The following is a 23,027-nucleotide window of genomic DNA, read 5'->3' as shown; positions in this document are numbered from 1 at the left end:
CTCTGTTCTCAAGGGGCTTGCCTGGGGGAAGAGACCCTGACTGGTCCTCAAGTCACCCATTATCCAAGGAACTGGTCATATTGTTCCTTTTAATATGCAAGTGCAGCCCTCTTGGGGAAAACTGTCTAAAGCTTCTTGTGCCATTTGGTTAATAAGTGTTTCCACCTTTAAAAGAAAGTTCTTTCCGGCTTCATTGTTCTATATTCAAAGTGAAGGGGTATGTACATTTTTTCCCTCTGCTAATGGGACACTGCTGTAAGACCATGCCCCCAGGTTGCACTTTAATAAACGGTACAGTTTTCAAAAACTAATGTGTAGGCTACTACTGGGCTTTATTTATCCCCTTCCTGTTCTAGTGCAGGCACAAAGAAAAAAGGTAGGTTTACTTATGCAAGGCACAAGGTCAGGACCTGAGCATCTCTATTGCCACCAGCTGCATAAGCAGTAGTAAGTCAGAGGAAAGCAGAGAGAACTTGCACAGAAAAACCTGACAACACCAGAAAAAATCCAGATGGAAATTGACATTTAAAAGCTGTATTGCCATAAGAACTTACTTTTATTTAAATAACTATGTAAATAGTTCATAAGTTTTAAAACTTCTGAAGCAGCTGGATTACAGGTGAAGCCTTTGCCACACCTTGTTGAACCTGAGATGCAACTGCAACACACTCGTAAGAGATGCCAAGTATTCTTCTTCATCCAAAGCCAATACCTTCATTCTCTTTATAGCAAGATATGCTAAAGCTAAACATACTTCCTCAAGCATATCCAGGTTGTTCCCTGAAAGAATTTGTCCTGTACCTACATCTGACTTTTCCATTACAATTTCTTGTTCAGTTTTGTTTTTCAAGCAAGCACATGTTTATGGCAACTGATATTGAAGCATCTTTACTTTATCCTTCACTGGCCAAACAGCCCTGCCTCCCTTCAGTTGTTCCCTCTTGCTGCCAGCTCCCCTCTTAAGACCCGATTTCCCCACACCCCTTGGTGATCTGTGCTGATCAGCCATCCATTCCACAGTCTGAGGCCTTCCTGGGAACAACTGGCATTCAGCCTGGCTCAGCTGCAATACCAGGAACAGGGCAGGGAAGAAAGTAACTAAAGCAAAATGCTACGGCTGATGAGGAAAATATACTGAGCGAGCATTTCCCCTTGAGACACAAGCCAGGGTCTGCACAAAGTCTCCTACTGCTAAGAAAGAAAACTATTGTAAAATGAGATGGGGCAAGCACTACTCCTTACAGGTGCTGGCAGAGCTGCTCACACTACTGTCATTGCTGTGCTAGTCTACAAAGCCTACCTAACAAAGCTCTGCCTTCCCTTTCACAGCTGTATCTCAGAAGTCATATCCATACATCAAGAAAGGGAAGAAGTCTTGTGGCATCCATGTTCTCCACACAGAGGGCTGGACAGCTCACTCACGCAGCTACAGGAAGAGAAACAGAACCAGCATTAGCAGCAGTAGAGCCATGCCCCAGCAGCATGCCCTGTGCCTGCCTGTCTAGAAGGGCCCAGCAGCTCCTGGGCAGAGGCAGCAGTTCTGCACATCCCCAGTGCCACAAACCATGGCTTAGCTCCACAACCGTCACCCCTCAGCCCCCCCTTTTCTGTGCTAACAGCAGGGGGAGCTGGCACCCACAGTACAGGGGAACAGCCCCCAGTGCCCAGATCTGTACCCCCATGAATGCTACTGCACTGGGGCCAGTGCAGGTGGACAACCATCAGGCCTGACCACTCAAATCTCATTCCTAAGTACCACCTAGTCTTAGCATACATGTGTGCGTGCTCGCACCACACCCAGAGCAGGTTTCTTCCTCTCCCCTCCCCTGACCAGTTAGTCACTGAAGCTGGGGCCAAATGCCCTAGCCTCTGATCTGGCCCAGCTGCTAGTTGGTTAGTCTCCCCACCTATGCTGTGGCTCCAACAGAGAACAAGAATGGAAGTGCCATTTCCCATTTTACTGTTTCTCATTGTTCTTCTGCTGGTGCTGTTTCTCAGGGTTAATTCCTTTCCCTTTCCCATTCTGCCGAGCTCTAGGGAGCCCAGGAAGACCAGAGCAGAGACCTCACACCCAAGGCATTTGGGAAATACAGTCAGAGCTCAGGTCAAGGCTTTCCTTCCCCAAGGGCATGATTAACCTGAGTCTTACCAGCACAGCTCCCTGAAGAGACTGTGGAGAGGAAAGGAGCAATCACACCTTTCCCTGCCCTACAGAATAAATGCACTCTGTTCACTAGCTGCTGTGAGTGGGACAAGCAGAAGCTGTGACACATCCCCCTTAAGCCTCCCTCCCCCAGCACATCAACCTTCAGAGCTCTGCAGGGGCTGGTGTTCCCTTCTGGCCAAATCTCCAGAGCACTACAGGGGAACCAGCAGACCACGGGCAGCTCAGAGCTAGGCCACCTCTCCAGGCATAACCTTGGCCAGCTAAGAGGCTACTGTGACTCCCAATGAGCTGCCTGACAACACTCACCATTCTGACGATGTAGTTGTGGAGCTGCTGACTGATGTAGTTCACAGTGGTGCTGAACACACGCTGTAGAAGGGAGGGCATTGTATTCACAATTTTTTTAGTTAAGACCATTGCTAGCACCAACATGGCCTTCTCCTGTTCCATGCCTGAGGGGATGGCTCGTGCAAGCCCTTCTACTGCCTCCGACATGCGATGAGTTATCTCCTGTACAGAAGGAGGAGAGGGATCTCAGTGTGAGTGGGGGGTCTCAGCACTGCCTGCCAGCACTGTGCTGGTAACTGGTGTGCTGCTTCTAACACCTCACAGGATGCTGCTCCCCCTCCTCCCCAGTGCAGCAGCCTGCCTGTTACACACCTGGACTGGCAATAAGGATGACTATCTCTGAGCTCAGCTGCTGACCCAAGACAAGAAGGAAGGGAGACAACACACATACCACTGGACTATTTAGATAGCACCTTATACACTGGGGGTACAACAGCCCACCTCCTCCCCAGGGTTTGCACCTAGCCTGCCAAGTCCTGAAATGGCACAGGAATCCTGGGGATCCCAGGAAAGAGCAACCCACCTTAAGCACAGTGAAGGCCAGGGGTACGAGCTTAGGTGGGGACTGGCAAGAAGGCAAAGTTTGTTTCTGAGAAAAACCTTCACACAGGCAGGAGCTAGAGATGGTGTCCAAGCACGGAACAAGCACTGCCTTGCTTCCCAAGATCAGTAGAAGATCAGTTTCCCAAAAGGGACAGTATGCATAATGCACACAGTAAGCTACACTTCTAATGTGAAAAAGCAAGGTCCACCTGGCCAGAAGTTAGGTTTATCTTGGCCTTATTGGAGACTGGAAGGTTAGGCAATAAATTTGAAGGCCTGAAACTTAACTGGGTTGAGAACAAAGACATAAGGAGTGGGGAATGGCCAGACTTCACTGGAATCAGCCTGTGCAGGTGATAAACCCTAGTAGAAAAAACCCATACCACAAAAACAAAAAAGATTGTTTTTCATTAAAGTCATTAAATCCTGCCTTTCCAGCAAGAAGGTGGGCCCTCAATTCAAAGACAGCATTAGCTTATAGAGCATAGGAAACTTCATCACAGGCAGAAAAAGGCAAACAAGCCAGAAAGCCACAGTTATCTGAAGATGCCAAAAAGGCTCTGTGGAAGCAAAATGTGGCTCTTGATCTAGATGTAGATCCAGTGCTTAAAAAGAAAAACACAACGTATGTCTAACGCAAGGGACCTCACATTTACTTCCCTCGCAGCGCAGTGATGCATGTTATTTGCTGGGCCAGGGAGTACATCATATCTATTGGTGGGAGACCGACTGCATCAAAGAGGTGGAGATGCCAACTGGAGAGGCCTTCTCAAGCAGGTCACCCATCCAGGCCAGAGCCCACTGCTAACTCCCAACACTAAACAGTTGGGATCTAAACAGTTACAGCACTAGAAAAGGCTCTCACCGCTTGCTCTCTCTTCAGTGTTCATTAGCAAATGAGCCAAGCTTCTGGCACTGACACTGCTCAAGTTTTACCCGCATGATGAGCGGCAGACAGACAGGACTCAAAGTCCAAAGATCTTAAGGAGAAATACTAAGCTTTAACCAGACAGTTGATTTTTCAAAGATAAGCCATCAGGCCAACAAAGTGAGGACAAAATGCCTCTGAAAGTCAGTCCTTTTTCACAGCTACCTTAATTTCATCATCTGTAGAAAGGAGACAAGTCCAAGGAACCCAATATGCAGGGCAACAGCTGCCACAAGACACAGCATCACCTCTAATAAATATTTAGAGGTAAGTGTTTGGGCTGAATTCTAAGGCTGCAATAATTAAGACAGCGAACTAGCAAAGATACAGATGTTGTAAGCTTGCTGCTTCGGTCACAGCAGGAAGGATGCACATTTAAAATGGGAACTGCTAGTCTGGTTGCTTTTTACTCACCTCTCCAGACAGATTCTCATTCAGAAAGTGGTGCACTAGATCATTTACTACGCCTGCTTTGATTTCTCTATCAAACTGGTCTCCAATCACAGTGAGCTGAGCAGCAATGATCCGGACAGCTTCTTCATTTACCTCAGGGCCAAACACTGCCAACACATACAACAGGATTTAGTTCACAGGCTGTAGGCAGACTAGGTTGGGTGCAGGTAAGCTGACCCATACCATTTTGCCCATCTCCATTACAAACTCCCTCCCACCCAGCCCCAGTGACAGTGCATTCATCACAGCTATACACACTACAACTCCCTTGTGTGCATTTGGCTCATTTACCAGAGACACTGTGCAAATAAGTTTTTTATCTTTAGTTTAAGTAAAGTGCAGCCTCACCCTGCCCAAAAATACTGTATCTTGAACCAAAATTTATATGGGACTGCTACAGCCAACACTCTGCCTAGAGAGGGGAAGCGAGTGTGCATCATTTTTTCAAGTGACTACTGTTAGGACCTGTCTCAAGCACCATCTAAAATACAGCATCTCATAGAATGATTTGGGTTGGAAGGGACCTTTAAAGGTCATCTAGTCCAACCCTGCCCTGCAGTGAGCAGGGACAGCTTCAACTAGATCAGGTTGCTCAGAGCCCCCTCCAACCTGACCTTGAACATTTCCATGGATGGGGCACCTACAGCCTCTCCAGGCAACCAGTATTTCACCACCCTCATAAAAAAGAAATTCTTATATCTAGTCTGAATCTAGCCTCTTTTAGTTTAAAACTGTTTGCCAAAAGGAGATATGGGAAGCTTAGCCTTTGTCCTTATTGCTTAGGGCATGAAGCCTATGCAGATTTATGTGAGGGAGGGCTTTCTACTGTAGCAGTTCCTCCTCACTCTGCTGACATTGAGGTCCTACCAGGGTCCCCAGCAGAGTTGGTCCCTGTGACAGCTGACACATCCTGGACAAGGGGCAATACTGATCCCGCAGATGGCTAGTGAAGCAGGAACAGTACCAGAAATTATCTGAGGAACAGTTTCCACCACACTGGTAAAGCAGAAAGGGATTCAGTGACAGAACAAGAGCTGTTCCAAAATCCTAACCCAGGCACTGATACTCCCTGAGCAGCAGTGTGAAGACTAGCATAACTGCTTAATATCACACTCCTTGATGACAGCAGTTGTTAGTACCAGCTTTGTGGCCCTTGTCTGTTGTGCTGCAGACAAAACTCCAGGGTGACGGGTGCTCTGGAAATCCACGGTGAGACAGAAATGCTAAGCACTAGCTGTTTTATCCCAAGCATTAAAATCCCAACCAACACCACCAATTTCTCTCAATGGAGAAAACATTACTCTTCTGGAACAGACCAGCAGCAAAGGTGGGAAAAGGAGAAAGAAAAACACCACCTTCAGAGACATGTAAGATGGAGAAAAGAGCACTCACCTGGCTCACCATTCTGAAAGTGGCCACTCCGATTGCCATCGGTCTGAAGTTCCACCTCATCATCATAGTAGTAGCTGCCTTTCAGGGCAAACCCCTGGCTTTGCAAAGAATGCAGTTGCTCTCTGAACTTGCAGTCAGAAGATACCTCCAAGAAGGTGTACAGCAGCACATGCTCTGGCTGGACAGATCCGCTGATCTTAAACATAAAAGTCAGCATTAAGCCCATGCCTAGGAAAAGTCCCATTCAAAAGTTGTACACATATGCCGTTCCAACCCTGAATATATTTTTCTGGCCTCCTTTGGCCATTCTGAATAGCATTAGCCAGAGAGTCCACAAGACTTCAGCAAATGCATACTAACTCCTGGATATGTACCTACACAGAACTGCCTGATTGTGAATGACAAACAGATGACTCTACAAGCCACTGGTGGAAGGGTCAGCTCACCTTCTCCTCACATTTCCAGCTGTTGCAGTGATAGAAACCCCGATCAGAGCTCCTCCTTCTAAAGAGATGTGACTAGACGCAAACCACCCACTTCCCCCTATTCAGACATCTGTGTTTGGAAGGTTTTTTACCCCTGTATTTGGGAACGGGCATTCTACTTCCTGTGCATAACAAAGCCAGCAGCTCCCCATTTAAATGTAATCAGAGCATAGCAGTAGCAAGGTGGGAAACAGAGATAACAGATAGCATAAGCCTGCAAAACCCCCCCAAGACTGACATTTCTTCTCCCTCTTCAAAGGGATCTCAAATAGCTCCATAACAAACCTCTTCAGCTCCTGTAGAAAGCCAAGCAGCTGCTCACAAGAATAGTGACAGTGAGATGGCAGATCATTTGTGTCTGGTATCTGCACTGGCACATTCACCCCCAGTAAACAGGCACATAGTGCAAGGCAGCACAGAGTGCCCAAGTTTGCCTCATGGACCTCCTCAGCCTGTCAGATTGATGTGAGCAAGATGTCCCACTGCAATGGGGCCTCATAACCAGCTAAGGCCTCTCTACAAAACCAGGAGACTGTCCAATAATTTTAGCTAAGCAGCTGAGAGCAGGATGTTGTATAAGCACAGAAATAAAGTAACAAAAAGAAATCCTTACTCTGGTATGCAGACTGCCTACAAGATTAGAAAATGCTTAGGCTTAATTGTAACTAGGGAGAAGAATCAAGGCTGAAGTAGAATGGTTTGTCTTGCCAACTGCATAGGGAAATCTATGTGCAACCAGGATGAATCTGATATTCAGGTACCTTTCGGGGAGTGGAACCTTGCAAGGCCACCTCTATCTACATAACCATATCAGTAATATCACACAGGACCCATATTGCCCAGGGAACAGTAGCAAAATTGGGACAAATGCATACAGAGTAATTAAGGACTGGTTGCTTACTTGAGAGGAGGGTGGGCAGAGGAAGGGAAGAACAAGGACACCAAAAGGAGAGTCCAGAAATGGAAACAAATGGAACATAAGGTATATGGTCAAAGATCAACACAAGGCACATCTTCCATGATCTGAGCATGGATGTTTACAGACAGCAGTGAAGCTCACCTGGTGACCCAAGATCACTGGGACACCAGTGGCGATCCCCTTGAACAACCCACTGGACTAATCATCAGGTTTATATTCAAAAGGCTTGTGGGAGTGCAAAGCAAAGAGAGTTATAACTGTACCCTAACACTAGGTGGTGTGAGGAGAATGATAGACATTTTAATAGCAGTTTAATGTTGTTAAGATTTAAGCATGATAAATGGTAGTTTCATAATTGTGATTAATGTTGCACAAAATCCAATAAATTGATCACAGTGTGTGCCTCAATTTATTAGTTTCAGTACTTCGCAGCTTAATCAGTAAACACTGTATTCTCTTAAATAGCTACAGCTGCAGCTTAAAGGGGGAGTGTCACACTGTGAGGTAACAAGGAAGCAGCTTGCAAATTAAGTTTTTCCATCCACTTTTTGTCTGTATTCATGATGGAGAGGAGCAGTGTTAGGGTCCCTGCAGGAACTCTGAGGAAGATGAGGACACAAGCCAGCCCTTTGTGAGGCTTATCCCCTTTGAGGTACCTCAGAACAAGTGCACAAGGGACCCCCCTAATCACTGTGAACCACTGACTTCAGTCACATTTGCAACTAACCTGTTCCATGATGGATTCAGAGACAGAGCAGCTCTTGACACCCTCCGCTTCAGACCAGAAGTCCTTGCCCTGCGAAAGGGTGAGAAAGAAAAGGGCAAAAGGAAAAAATTTCCCATAAACCCACATATCTTGCAGTAGTGCTCATGGGTGTGGCCATGTCCCATAGAAAATGACCTTTCTAGCAATGTATATCCATATTTCTGGAGAGGGCTGCCCATCACACACTGGCATTCATAAAGAGCTGAGAAAACCACAACCATCCCAGCAAAAAGGGCCCTATTCACATGAATGACGGGCATGAAACTCCTTCCTGCCACAGATGTGTGGAAGACAGTGACATAACCTACAAATGGGGCTTTAAAGCCAAGAGGTGGTGCCAAGGAAGGAAGGGATGACCCTTTGTAGTGCCAGAGGCTGGAAAGGAAAGCAGTGTTAGTACAGAGCAGTTCCTGAGTACCTTCCGAGAACAGGTGAGCCACTCAGGTCTGTTTGTACCAGCATATTCTGAAGTGAAACACCCAGTTGACATTGCAACACATCTGCAGGACTTCAGTGCACCTCCCCCCCGCTTCCCCATGCAGAGACACATGCATACTCAGGCTTATTTCAACACTTTCCCAGCAAATATCTAGGGCCAGGGAAGGTCAGACCACATGTCAAAGGCTTCGAGTTACATATGCATGACTCCACTAAGCCTCCAGGGAGGCCTGCTAGGAAGAATGGAGAACACAGGACCCAGGTCACAAGCTCCTCTGCCCCCACAGTACATGCTCAGGGCCAACAACCTTCAGCCTGTTTTGTGGCTGGGCAGTGCCCAAGGGAAGAGGCATGCAGGGAGGACAGAGCATGGTGCAAGCAGGTGGCCTCCCTTACCCACCATGAAAGGAGAGCAGGTAAGAGCAGAGAGCTCCCTCCTCAACCAGCCAGGCATAGCTGATGGGTGGGTCAGACCAGCAGCCTAAGTAGTCACATCTGGTACAGGAAGTCCCAGAGCAAGAAAGGTGAGAGCTGCAGAGCAAGTGCCAGTAACACAGGACTACCTATCAAATGCCAGGGCAGGGAGGATAGGAATCCTGTTTGTGAACCTTGTGTTTGCTGCCTTAGATGCAACAGTCCCACAACTGCACACAGAATTCTCTGGTGCAAGCTGGCTTCATTCAACTCGTGACAAACAGGGTCTGGCTGAAAGTGGCCACTAGCTTCCCACCAGGCCTTCCTCTCCCAGGAAGATAACCTCACTCCTGCACAGGTACCTTCTGACCAAAAATGGGGTGAAAGCACCAAGGAGCCCAAAGAGGCTGCCTACTAACCAAAGACCTGGGCTAGTAATGAATGATCTTATTTCATAGCAACAACCCCTCACACTGTTTTAAATAACTAGGTGTGCTTGCAGAAAAGAGGAAGGAAGCAAAAATGAATTCAAACTCTTAGAAAAGCCACAGTATTAACTTCAAAAGACCATGAATTTCCCAACTTTTCACAGGCTCTTAGAAGTCCAAGACCAAAACACAATCTCAGATATGTCTAAAACACACAACAGCCCACAGGCAGCCTCTTAACCATGAGGTTTTTCATTTGGTTGTTACATCAGACTAATAGCTTCCTAAAACTCAGTCTTAGCCTTTGCTGCTTTGCATTTTTCTCTGTTCCATTCGAATCCCTATTGCTGCTACTCACCTCTACGCTGAAGAGTGCGCTGGCTGGGGAGAACGCAGTCCTCTGTCCTTTTCTTTGGGACTTAACAGGGCTCTGAAACACGTCAGGGTGACCCTTCTCTGAGGCTTGACTTTTCTGGAAGAGAGACAGATTTTAATACAGGATACAGAATTTGAGACAGAATCCCCGAGATTAAGAGGAAAGTGGGGATTTAGCATTAAGTCTGTGTGGCAGGACCTTGGCTTTGTGCAAGCTCCCTCAGGAGTTCTCTACATCAGGACACTTCTGTAGGCGGGGCAAAGCCTCAACTTGCCCATATTTTGGCTTTATATATAACATTTACTTTCAATTCAAAGTAATTCAGCCCAAACCCAAGGTGTTCACATTACAACTAGTAAACAGTTGATATCCTCTGATACAAACTCCTGCCGAGTTAAACACCACTGCCTGAACCATCACAACTTAGACCACAGGAAGCCTGAAGTAGTATTGAGCCTCTGCTACCCACACCCCATTTGCCTTGAAGCTCACATTCAACACAGCAACCTTCTGGGGCTCTACCAGTATTGCCATCCCCACCCAGCTCTAGCCTGTGCCAAAAGCTTCATGTGGGACCACAGCATTTACTCTAAAGCTGGTGAGATTAACCCATACTGGCTAATTTGGGCTGGGAATAGCCAGCTGACTTCACAACACAAGAACAGGCTGAACAAGTCTCCCTGTCTTTCAAGGTGCGGGAAGTTGCACTACCCTCCATTCACACCACACTACATACAGAGGGGCAGATGTTCTCCTGCAGTTCTGGCAGAAGTGATTAACACAAGCCACTACAGCTGCAAGTTGCACACAAGTCACCAGATGTTCTTGTGAAACTAGCTCAGTAGCACCAAAGAGTTTCTCACACACAAAAGCTTCACAGCAAAGCCTCTTCCACCCAAACCTAGCCAGCTGTGCTAGGATGACCTGCTACTTCCTCATAGATAAGTATTCCACTAAATTGCTGGAGGACATGTTGAACAGTCAGGTGGCAATAAACAGACTAAAAACATCAGTCTGTAGAGGGACCAATGTAATCTTTCTTACAGCAAGAGGATGGAACAGAAATAGAAGTCGAGACACTTCCTTGTGGGGTTTGCCACCTGCCACATCTTTCCAAGGAAAGCTCAGAATGCGGCTTTAAAACATAGACTCCACAGATGTTTGTCACGCTATTTCACACTGGCAAGAAACGCATTTGGTTCAGTCCAAACACTCATGAAAGAGGCAACCAAAGAGAAATGCACTCTTGTCTTTTCCCACTCCCTGCTTTAAGAAGAGGTGGCACAGACCACTCCGGTCCAGGAAGGAAGAGAGGCACTCTGCCCCATTCCCAAAGCAGAAAATACAAGTCAAACAAAAAGATCCAGATTTATTCTGGGCATGCCCATACAGCTAGGCCCAGAAAAGCAAGGCATAGCAGCTTGGCACAGGGCTCTGCAAGTGCATTATCCACACCAGCTTCCTACAGTGGCTAGAAGCTGTAAGAGGAGCTTGAGCCTGTATGCCTGTGCACATTCATCATTTCATCAGTTCCTGGAAATGTGCAGGAAAGGTGCTTGTCCACATCTTTACAGACTCAGTGTTTTGAAAGCACCTATGCTTTTCAAGAGGCAGAAGCTTGTACACTGGTCATAGCAGAAAGGTCCTCCCTGGGTGCCCTGCACAGGTAAAACACCTGGACAAGAACCTCAATGCAGACAAAGGGGCTGAGCAACCCCTGTCCTGCCAGGGTACCTGCTGCACCCAGAGATGTTCATGGGAAGAAACCTACAATACACAGGGGTCCTTCCCACCTCCTTCCCCTCAGAAGATTGTCTCAGCTTTATGTAAAGTTAGACACTCCTCAGAGCAAGTCCACAAAAATAGAGACATTTGAAAAGTCACCCATCACAGTTGCAAATTGCAAGCTTGTCTACTCCTGCACATGAGCAGAAATGAGAACTGCCAGAAAGTCAAAAAAGGAAACACCCACCACACTCTAAAGTACTTATATGGTAAAAAGTTAAGATAAGGAGGCTTGAAGATAATTATTTCATGAACTGAATTCCCCAAATCAAAGAATCACCACCCAGGCAGTGAAAGTCCCTGAGGGGTTCCAGCCCTCAGCTATCAAAAGTTCTGCTTGGGTGGTCAAAACACACCTGAAAACAAGAAAAAGGATTTTTCACACCACAAAATGGCTCCCTACTACTACCACACAGGGCTAATTTTTTGGTAAGTAATTCCAGAAACCTCAGGTTCTACATAATTACTTCAAAGCAACACAAGACATTGGGATAGTCAAAGTTCCTCCTGAGAAGTCAAACTCCTTAATGGAATCTCAAAAAACTGGACCCCTAAAGAGCAAAACCCACACAGTCAAATGTAATGTTGATGCCACCTGGCATTTTTAATCATTAAGACTTTGGAATCCTGCTAGTTTTAGATTCAGATTAAGACATTTTCTGGTGAATGGAAGAAGTTACTTTGTATTGGGTATAAAAACTTTTAATTAGAGAATGAGAAAAGATGGAAACAAAGGCTACAAACACCATCTGCATTCAGATTCAGAGTAAAACTAAATCATTTGCCAAGGCTACTTTAGGGCTGCTGAAAGTTTTGGAATGATTTTTATGGAGTATGATTTTAAATTGAAATACCAATTAGTTTTAATACATTATTCCTTTACATACTTTCAATTTATTCATTAGACAAGCAAGCTTCACGCGTAACAACTGCCTCTGAGAAACTGCTAGATGCTTTGAAGTATTCAATACGACAACAACCAGGTTTTTAGATCAGTTCTTACCATCTTCTCTAGAAAAAGAAATGGAGGGGTATTTTAAACACAAGTTTAGGACCCTTAAATCAGCTCTGAAGAGTCAGTGTGGGGCACATCCACTCCAACTCATTGTGTTGGGATGCAGGACTGTGGAGAGGCATATGTTAAGTAAACAAATTACAGTCAGAGAGCACACCTACTAGCTGCTTGTCAGCACAGAACAGACCTCATACCACTCGCACACATGCCAGTTTTCACAAGAGAATTCTGTGGGTGCTTCTCCCAAAGCAAGTCCGCAAGGCGATCGTGACTCTTTAGACAGGGCTAAACACATCTTGAGGGACAGTACATACTGCTTTCCTCAAGCAACGCAGGTCCTTCAGGTCTGCTGTCCCATCTTCTGTTTCTTCCTCTCATCCCCAAGTTGTATTAGCCTTTCAATCTTACAAGAGACTCAGATAAGCTGTCCCCAACTGCAACCCACCAGTGAGGGGTGGCAACACTAGAGGCAGCAATGGCCATAGTTGTGCTCGAGAGAGATCAGTTTAGGTCCTCCTTGCCATACCATTGCCACATACTACATATTTCAAGAGCAAACACCGCAAGCATACATTTTATCTTCCCAGGTGGGGAGCTACACATAGAAACAGTACAGCTGCAAAGCATACAAGGTTCCACCCACTCTAAAACCAGTGTGGGGTTCTGTGTACCTCCAGGAACTGCAAGCATGTTATCAGCAGCACCCCACATGGCAGCAAGAATCAGCCTGTAGCTGGTTACCTGTTATGAGGCACTCTCAAGGCTGCCATAAACACGACTAGGTCCCAGAAACCCTATATAGCAACAGTGCTAAGACACCCTATAAATCAGTTTTCATTCCTTTTTCACTTTTGTTACTTCAAGACAGCTCAGAAAAGAATCCACCCACGAGTAATGCCTCTGCTTACCACTGCCTTTCCTCAGATCCTTCACCTCTCCTCACAGCTCAGCCTGTGAGTTACTATTCTCAGCTGAATCAGACACTGTCTCATTATGAAAACTTACACTTTCTAGCAGCAAAGCCACAAGCCTGTAGGACTGACTCCTTTAACAACTTGTCTGGATTCCAAGACATGTCCCATACCATCACCTGGATAGACACACTATCAGTCAAGGGACCTGTTGTGTGAGTTGTCAAGATACTTTGTGTCTCACATTTGAGTGAAGAGAGCAGAAACTGCAACAAAGCATCAGTCATTGACACGGAAAAAAAACTTTCAACCTGTGCACTGCTTTCTCTGCCTGGCAGCTGAAAGATAAGAATTTTATTTTTGGCAGTCAGGGTGGCATCATTACTGGAAGAAATGACACAGTACCTATTTGTCCCTTCCTGGACCTGGTGGCTCTTACCTGTCTCGTAGGCAAACATTTCATTGTTAAGCTCTTTACAGAAGAAGGCATCACTTTACAGGTAGGGAAACTGAGGCACTTTATGTGGATTTAAAATGTGAGTGCACATCTCAAGCCATAACCACTCAATTTCACTGTCTTTCTGAAAACTTGCCACAGGCAGAACTGCTTTACATAACCAGCCATTACTGGAAAGTGAAGAGAAATAGTGCTACAGACTTACGAGGTTCCTTATTTGAGAATATTCTAAGCTGTGCCAGACTGCTGTCTGTAGCACTTCATGTCAGCTTAAGCAAACCCCACATCATACAGCCCAAAGTCCATAAAGGAATCCCCATCACCCTGCCACATTCAATTTCTAGCCCATAAACCCAAAAGGAACTGAACAGCCCAGCTAGCAGCAGATACCAGAGCTTTTCCTCATATTTCTCTAGCTATGGAAGAAGCCTGACTACTCCCACAGCAGCTGTACATACACTTTAGACTTTGCAAGGAGAGAGAAAACCAACAGCAAAAGGGAAGATAACTTGTTGATCTGCAAAACACTGCAGAGGTGAATAAATAGGAAGTTATCATAACCACAGAAAACCTGTTTCCATCACTATTATGCCTGCAAAGGATATGCCAGCCTGTAACAGTGCTTAGAAGGCCCCAAGATTTTGCCTCATCCGAGACCCACTGTTCTCCTAAAGTAGAATTTGATTTACGCTTTGGAAAGAAAAGCAGGGTGGTGGGGAAACAGAGACATTGCAATATCTTAGCCAGGTGAAGGATGGGCTGAACAAACCCCTTTACGCATCTACAGACATGCTACTGTGAAACCAGAGTGATGGTTTGGTACCACCTGATTAATACCAAAGCTATAGGCTTGGAGTTTCTCAGGACTTTCCCCACTATCAGGACCAGAGCATCCAAACTACAGGCATAATCCATGCATTTGTCTCCAAGGGAGGAGGCATCAATAGCTTCATTTTGGAAGTGGCAAAACTGACAAGTCATAGGCAGAATACTTTGAGATACCAGCAGGTCTGTGGCCCAGCACTGGACAGACCTCATCCTCCAGTCACTTGTGATTTATTTGCTAGGTTTTTAGGAAAGATACCCTGCTGTCAGGAACCAATAGATTGCTTAGGTCTACCCCTCCCTGCTACTCTCAAGCATGACCACTGACTGCTTGAGGCTGTCAGCTTTTGTTTCTCTTCCTTTCAGCTTTGGATTGCATCTGCCTTCAAGCTGTGAATAATGCCACTACCAATCACTCCATCAATGACAAAAAAGCAGTTAGCTCATAACACCTCTGATGGAAAAATACATTGAACCATGCTGAATACTTCCTGCTCCTAACAGTTTCAGTGTATAATTATCTTCCAGTATTCAGTGGCACTGAAATTAAATAGAACAAGGACCCAACACCAACGAATACTTGTCTGACTACCTCTTTAGTTGGGGCATCTTTACCTTCGCTTAAAGCATAAAGATGCCTTAGTACATAAAGACTGAACATCTCAGCCTGTACACGAAGTACTCTCAGCTGTGTATTTTGACTTAAAATTACATTGCACAGTTTGACAGAGCTTTATTTTCCTTTTTGAAAGAAAAAACTTTATTAGAGATAATTCTAAAAAGATTTTGATTGGCCTTTTTATTAGAGATTTATTTCAGCTCCAAGGTCTGCTGCTGTTTCACATTATTTTTTTATGAAAACACAAAGTGTAGCAGTCTTCCAATTATCACAGCAGTACTTTGACTTTTTAGAAAGAAAAACATTCAACTTCCTCATCAACCTTTATTTTCATTTGGCCCCAGATGCTGTTGCCCAGCCCCTAGGCAGCACATCAATGACTAGTAACACTGCCATATTACTGATTCTCAAAAAAATTTGTAGGCAGGAACTTTTGATTGCTGTGGTTTCTATATCAGATCAGTGATGGAGACAGCATGATGTCACTGTTCAGTATTCTTCAGAAGCAGCCTACAGATGCAGCTGGGCTGACACTGAGTCAGTAGAAAAGCTGCAGCTCAAACTGCCCCCAAGCTTGGAGCTGGGATTTGGATTTAGCTAACTAGAGCTGGACCCAAACAGAGTTTGCATATCTCCATATTTTGGGCACATCCACACCTAAGAGGAAGGGGCAAGAGTCAGATCTTGACTGCCACAGTGCAGGTGTTTTTTTGGATCTGGGACTGAGCTTAGTACTTCCCCTCTGGTGCTGAGCAAAGTAACTCCATGAATTTCACCTCCTCATAAATATTAAGAAAATATTTCTACCTTTTCTAAGGACCTGGCAGGAGGAAGCAGAGCAAACCCTGATGAAGAGGTACTATCACCCTCAAGACTGCTAGTCTTTACAGGATTAGCTTTGTGTTCATGTCCAACTGTATCAGCCCAACAGCTCCAGCACAACCCTGCAGTAATATGACAGGGCACATTCAAGCTGTTCTTGCTGTTCACCACTTGGAAATGACTGGAAAACAGGAAAGACTGAGGAATCACGGTTGCAGCCTTTTGACATTATAAAGGAAGGACAAACAGACTGACAGCAGGGAGCTCCTCAGTAATGTTGATAAGCAGTGAGCACTGGTACAGACTCAAGCTATCACTGGTGGTGGGCAGGTGACAGTGTCAAGTGAGGAATGCAAGGCTTCCTTCCAGATTTAGGAGATGCCCCTGATGGGGCATCAGCCCTGGACACTTGCACTCCAGCATGCTTTTATAGTTGAGCAGCAAAGTGCTCAGTCCCTGGAGTCGAGAGCACGGTCCCTTTTATCACTTGGCCTCTGACAGATGAAGGTGCCACTTGGACAGGCTCTGACAGGAATTGCCAACCAAAATGCCTCAGAAAGTGGGAGTGGATACAATAACTGTCATGCCACCTAGAGGACAAGACTATCCTCCTTATTTTAGTTTTAAACACATACTACTGTTATGTGCCAGCATGACCAGATCATCCATCAAGAAATCAGGAATGCCAGTTCATATTGCAACTTAAGATGCATTTCACAGCTGATGTCAACAGTAGACAGGAATGTAAATCTGTCTCTTTGCCTGACAAGTTAGGCAAGCAAAGAAGGAAATTGATAAATAATTAAAAAAAATCAAAAGGATAGCTGTAGGGACACAGGCAGCCACTAGCAGTGGTGCTCTCCCTGCCTTTGGTTACCTTTGGTCCATATGACTAGACAAGAACTCCTAAGTACCAGGAATATCTATAGGTTCTGTTTTTTTCTAGAAAGCAACACAAAGATGCTCACAATGGGATAAGTTTAAATACTGAATCAGCATGGGTCATTTGAGACTACATGTCTAAGGAACAATACATTGTAAGAGAATCTGATCAAAGCCCCCTGCTTAGTTAAAACAAGTATGCTGATGCAATATCCAGGAGGGAGCTCATGGAGCTACTAAGCAATAGCTCAGAGTACAGGACAATTTACTTTCAAGAGGATTTTTATAGACCAGATGGTATTCCCCAGAACAGTTTAAGTGGAGCCTGTTCACCTTCTCAGACTGGGAACGTTCACTCTACAGAAAAGACAAAGCAATTATGGAGAAAGGTGTACAGAGACAAATCTTCACAATAGCATTCTTATCTGCTCTGAAAGCATACACAGCCCTATTTGACAGCTTCTCCAAAACATGAAAATAATTTTAAATGGGCTTCCTTCTTAAACATCATGTGTATCATAGCTGTAACACCTCTTACATTCCTTACTTTAGGAAACAATCATGTACCAGTACAGACAGCCAAAGCGACAAAATCCACAGAAAAGCCTAACACTGGTCCTTTGAGTACACTGAACACATTGAACCTTAGAATTCTTTCCCTTTGCATTGTATTTCATCCCCCTTTTCTCACCACAATAATTAAACTGATAAAGGCAATGAAAAAAATCAGAATCATCTTGAAGGAATCTAAGAGCCCAGATATCCTCAAGAGCCTCAAAGAGGAAGTGGCACATCAAACCAGGCAGCCAAAAATGATCAGGGCTACAAATGCTGTTCTGAGTTACCGTCAAAGCCTTTTGACAGCAGCACCTCATTAAGGTTGTGAGACTAAAAGCAAGCTTCATCTCTTTTAAACACCTTTCACACAATGATACACAGCTAAGAAAATAACCTCTTTCAAAGAAACACTGCAGGAGCCATTTGGAAACGTGACTGCAGACAGTTCCCTCCAGGAGCACAGGTTTTCCGCTGCTGAGGCTAACCTATGCAGTTACACGACATGCCTCAGCTCACTGCATCAATCTTCCACTCAACACTGCTTTGGGCTCTCTAGCTGTAGGTCTAAAAGCATGGTAAAAATCTGTGTTGATTTGACAAGGAGAGAACACATGACCGTGCATGAAATAATGCAAACCATTTTACTTTCAGTTTTAGCTTAGGAGGAAACACAGATTAATGCTGAAAGTAGGAAGTGAATATAAAACCAAAAATACAGCAACTAGCTGATCTAAGTAGATTTCTTTTGTATAGCTATGAATCTAAGGGTGTAATAACAATTACACCGAACTACCAGGAGTTACACTGATCAATGAACATATTTTCTCCTTTAAAGGAGATGAAAGAAATAGCCCAATACATTAGAGATACCTGGGCATTGCCCATTCACTGTAAACTGCAGGAATACTAGGAACTGATCAAAGGTCAGTGTTTTAACCAGAAAATAAAACAGGTTCATGGACACTTAAAAATTCAACATCCATGTGTGCAATGATTGCACACAGTCCAGTTCCCCTGCTCATACCTTCAGGAAAGCTGAATAAAAGCTCTGAGATTTTAAAGGACAGTGATGAGCAAAATACTGGGGTAGGAGTAGCTTAAAGCCACAACAACACTGTCCTCTCCTGTCAGAGCATTTAAGGATGTATTGAGGTGTACTGCCCTTACCTCATGTTCACCAGCAAAAACAGCCCAACCAGAGCCCACCCTGGCCCAGAAGCACTCTGTCACCTCCATGCAAAGAGATAGGAAAACCAGCACACTGGATCAAGAACAGAAGTCCCCAAATGCCTGAGGCAGTTCTAACAATGCTGCAAGCCATGGCACTACTGAAGGGGATAGGATTGAAGGGTTAAGATGGGACTGAAGGGTTCTTAAGAGCAGCTGTTGCAAAAAAGGGTAAGGAAGAGACCTCAACACACCACTATGCTCTACACTTGAGCAATTGCTTCAAAAATTGTACAGAAAGCAATGTGTGCCATCTCATCCAGGTATAAGGAGGTGCCCAATGCACATCACTGCAACTATAGGGTCCTGTCCACTTACCAGTATAGCTGAGATAACAGCAAGATGTCAGGACATCATTCACTACAGACATCTGACACAAATCAAGGCAATCATAGAAGCTTAACAGATTGCTTTCAAACACAAAGAATGAGACTGGTTACTCTGCATGACTCATAACATTTTTTACATTTTACTTCTCCTTTCCCTATCCTTCTCTCATCTGGGTCAAAAAAAAAAATGCAGACTTGTAAAATATCTGGGGAAGGGACCAGCTATACACATTCTGTAATCATTATTGATGAGTTTTAATTACAGCTGAACCCAGCCCCCTGTAACCCCAAGATAAACGATCCAAGACTAACAGGGTATCAGACTTCATGTATGAGTTTTGCACCTTTGACCAAACCATGAGTTCAGCTCCCCAATTAGAAAAATTTGCATGTATTTGGCTTTGCACAACACAGATATGAAGATAATTCCAGCCCCAAATACTTTGTAACCTTACAGACAGAAAGCCACACCATGCTAACAGAAAACCAGAGGAAGGCACTTTGCAAAGAAATATCAGATTCTATGGTAAATTCTGCTCTTTTACTACTTCAGGTGGAAGATAACTGGTGGAAATGAAACTTGCTCATCTGCACACAATTCCCTTCAGCAGAGAACCATAGACCAGGCAGATTCCCCTACCCCCCACTGCCTGTTAGCTCACACCCAGTGGCCACAGAAGCTGCTTTATCAAGGAGCCAACACCTCATAGCTGCTCCTCCACAGTTACACCAGTCTTTGCAACGAGCATACAAACCTCTTAGCACTTACTAGGTCCCTACTCCCCCATTCGATGTGACATAAGGGAAGCAATAGCTGTAAGTGCCAAGCCACTCCAGGAAGGTCTCCAAAGGTGGCAGTCACTAGATTTGTGCCTGCCTGCTTCCAAATTAAACAGTTTCATTCTATTACAGAAAAAACCCCATCTGATCTGCCAGCTCCTTAGACTCCTGCCAAGTGTGGGTTACTCCTGTCATCCTGTTACACAGGAAAAAACAATACATGGAAACAACATGGCATAACTGACCACAGGTGAGAGTGCTCAGTAAATACACACACTAGCCTTCCCTAATTACACATCACAACTCTTACTGTTTTGGGTGCTAACAGGAATCAAAGCCACACTGAGCATCTTTACAAGGTCCTCATATTATCCAAAGGTATAGAGTCCTGGTGCTGGGTACAGGTACACCTGATTCCCAAGAGCAGAGACTCCAGGCTTGCAGAGGCAGCACTGGTGGAGTGTAGTACACAGTTCTGCTGACAGTGCATAGTGAGAAACCAAGCTGAACTCGGTCTTGTCTGTGCTAGTGCCAGCTGGCTGAATCTGCTTGTAAGAAACTGGGAGGGTGGGAACCCAGCAAAACCACCTAACCAAAAACCAGTCTTATTTTCCCTTCCTAAATTCAGCAGATGTCACCAAATGCCAACAAGAAAAAGCAAGCCAGATAGGAAGGAGAGATTTTCCCAAAAACCTTTCTTGGTACAGGGCAGCCTATCCAGAAAACTTATAATCAGATGTTGCACTCTGCACATACACAACAGAAGCTTTTTGCCTTGACTGGTCCCTAAACCCTGCCAGTCAGTTACTTGTAACAACTGACAAGAGACCTGGAGGAGAGGACAGGAAAATGAGAAGAGATAGGTTGCAGAAATTCAAGCAAATAACAAAGTGCTAGAACACTTTTTGTACAATGCATTCCCCCAGTGCTTTGGTGTAACACCAATGGTACAGAGGGGATCACAAGGAGTAGGCGTCACAAAACTTTACCCTAAAGACAACTTTGAAGAGTGTTAAACTCGTTATGTAAAGAAGTTGCCAAGGTGAGAAAAAAATGCACAAAACCCCCCTTTTTAATTAATACCTTAAGATGTTATAATTCCACAGGCAGGTAAAAACAGAGTTTCAGTCTGATTCGTGAAGAAAAAGTTACAACAGAACACCAATCAGTTTTGCCCACAAGCGGGCTTTTGCAAAAAGTCCTTTATGAAAAAGGCCAAGCCAAAACAAAAACCTTAAAAATAATTTCCTGTTGGGGAACCACCTTGCTCTCTCTTCCACCAAACTTTTTAACTACTTTGAAAAGATTAAAAAACCAAGTACCCTATAACAAGATTTTTGGCCCAGATACCCCAAGAAACCTCAATAAGGGTTGCCAACCTCTCCCAAAATAAGCACGGACTTTCTGGACTAAGACTTCAGTATTTTAAATCAGAAGCCCTGTACCTCGTTTTTTTTTAGTTAAAGCTAAAAAACATTGTGCTTTAAAAGACAATAACACCCCCCAAACTCAGCAGCTTCAGAGCCACCATCATTGCGAGGCAGAGACCACCACCTGCATTAAAGAAACTTTTCTAAGGAACAGGACCTGCTCACTCCATTCCTTTCCACTTTGCACACCACCTAGCTTCCTGCTCCAGCCTTTAGACAGTCACCCTAACTTGAACATTGTCTTTGGGTCACAGGAACACGAGCACTGCTCACGTGAAACAAAGAGGCAACCAAGGCGCTCACCACCTTAACAGGCAGCCGCAGACACCTACAGCTCTGTGGAAGGTAAGGAGACTGGAGAAAAGCACACACTGAAGTGACTCAGCAGTATCAATCACCAGGTTTTCCTACAAATTACAGCACTATTAATATGAAATCTTTTCTTGTCTTTCCTTCTCACTGTTGCTGCAACTCCCACATCCCTCTGTTGCTGGAAAGCTGAGGCAAGCACAGGTCCCTCTGGAGTCGATGCTACAGGATTAACTCCTCACTCTCCCCTGCCCAGCAGACATCCCTCCAGTCTGAAAACTCTCACCAGAGATAGGGGGTGAAACATTGGCCTTTACCAAGGAGAACAAGGCAAGAGAGAGCTTTTTTTTTATGGTTTATGAGATACTACCTAAGTGGAAGCGAGGACGGTCTGCAACAGAAACAGAGAAAAGGGGGCGGACCGTGACTTGATTACGGCCGGTGCAAGAGGACACGGGCCACAGCAAGCAGCACAGCGGAGGCTCCATCACAACAAGGGAGAGCAGCGTGGGTGGAGGAGCGGGACAGCGACCAGCAGCACCCCGGGACAGGGTTATCCAGAGGTGGAGAGCGCAGGAAACAAAGTAAAAGAAAAAAATAACCGAACCGCTAAGAGCGAGGCTGGGTCCAGCAGGCAAAGAGGAAACGGGGCAACAGCAGGGAGGCGCAAGGTCTTCCAGCATCAGCCACAGAAAGCAGAAACCCCCACAGCCCTCCTCAGGGTCACCGATCGGTCACTTCAGCTACATACAGACTGAAGGGTTGCGACAAGCAACCGGTAAGTCGGGCTCTGGGGCTCCCCGAGGCGGCCCCGCCGCCCGCCCAGCTCCTCGCCACCCCCGCCCGGGCCGGGGGCCGCACGGCACCCACGTCTGAGGCGGGGGGAGACGGTGGGCCCGGGCCGCCGCGACGCTCACCCCGCCGGCTTCCCGCCCTGCCCTCTCCCGAGCACAGGCGGGCTGGCAGCGGCGCTCGCAGCGCCGAGGTCCCTCCCTTCACCCCGCGGGAACAGCCGCGGAGCCCTTCTCGGAGCGCCGTGTCCCCGCCGAGTGGCGGCAGGATAAGAACGACGACGAGGAGGAGGAGGGGAGGGAGCCGGGCCGCTCCCGCCGCCCCGCGCGGTACTCACCCGTGAGGAGCGGGCCCCGGCGGCGCAGCACCTTCCCGCTTCCCCCCTCGCCTCCCGCTATTTGACGGTACGGGGGGGGTCCCGCCCTCGGCGGGGCGGGGCCGGCGGGAAAGCGCGGCACGCGCCGCCCGGGAGCCGAGGGGGCCAGTAGCCGGCGCGGCGCAACGTAACCGAACGGCTCGCGGCCAACGGCCGCAGGGTGATCGGCCTGCGCGCAGCGGCTCGTGGTGGGGCGTGGGGCGCTGCCTCCCCCCTCCCCAGCCCTGTACGGGGTGGGGCTGGAAGAAGGAGG

The 23,027-nt window shown here is 46.1% G+C and overlaps 1 protein-coding gene across 3 annotated transcripts; it reads right to left on the bottom strand.

Moving 5' to 3' along the window:
* Window positions 1-506: 506 nt before the first annotated feature.
* On the bottom strand, window positions 507-22,994 carry BID (BH3 interacting domain death agonist). Of its 3 annotated transcripts, none has more exons than XM_075115690.1 (7): window positions 22,736-22,994; window positions 9,640-9,753; window positions 7,963-8,031; window positions 5,832-6,027; window positions 4,401-4,546; window positions 2,474-2,677; window positions 507-1,426 (listed from the first exon to the last, which is right to left on the bottom strand). In XM_075115690.1, the coding sequence occupies exons 3-7, from the start codon at window positions 7,969-7,971 to the stop codon at window positions 1,415-1,417; spliced, it is 567 nt and encodes a 188-aa protein (XP_074971791.1). In that variant the 5' UTR covers window positions 7,972-8,031; window positions 9,640-9,753; window positions 22,736-22,994; the 3' UTR covers window positions 507-1,414. The 3 variants fall into 3 exon arrangements, with proteins under 3 accessions (XP_074971791.1, XP_074971801.1, XP_074971807.1); XM_075115700.1 differs by having other exon boundaries at window positions 22,524-22,742; XM_075115706.1 differs by lacking the exon at window positions 9,640-9,753 and having other exon boundaries at window positions 22,736-22,759.
* Between the last annotated feature and the right edge of the window lie 33 nt (window positions 22,995-23,027).

Source organism: Phalacrocorax aristotelis, chromosome 1 (genome assembly GCF_949628215.1).
Source record: "Phalacrocorax aristotelis chromosome 1, bGulAri2.1, whole genome shotgun sequence".
Taxonomy (NCBI): Eukaryota; Metazoa; Chordata; class Aves; order Suliformes; family Phalacrocoracidae; genus Phalacrocorax; species Phalacrocorax aristotelis.
This window is presented reverse-complemented; position numbering and strand designations above follow the sequence as displayed.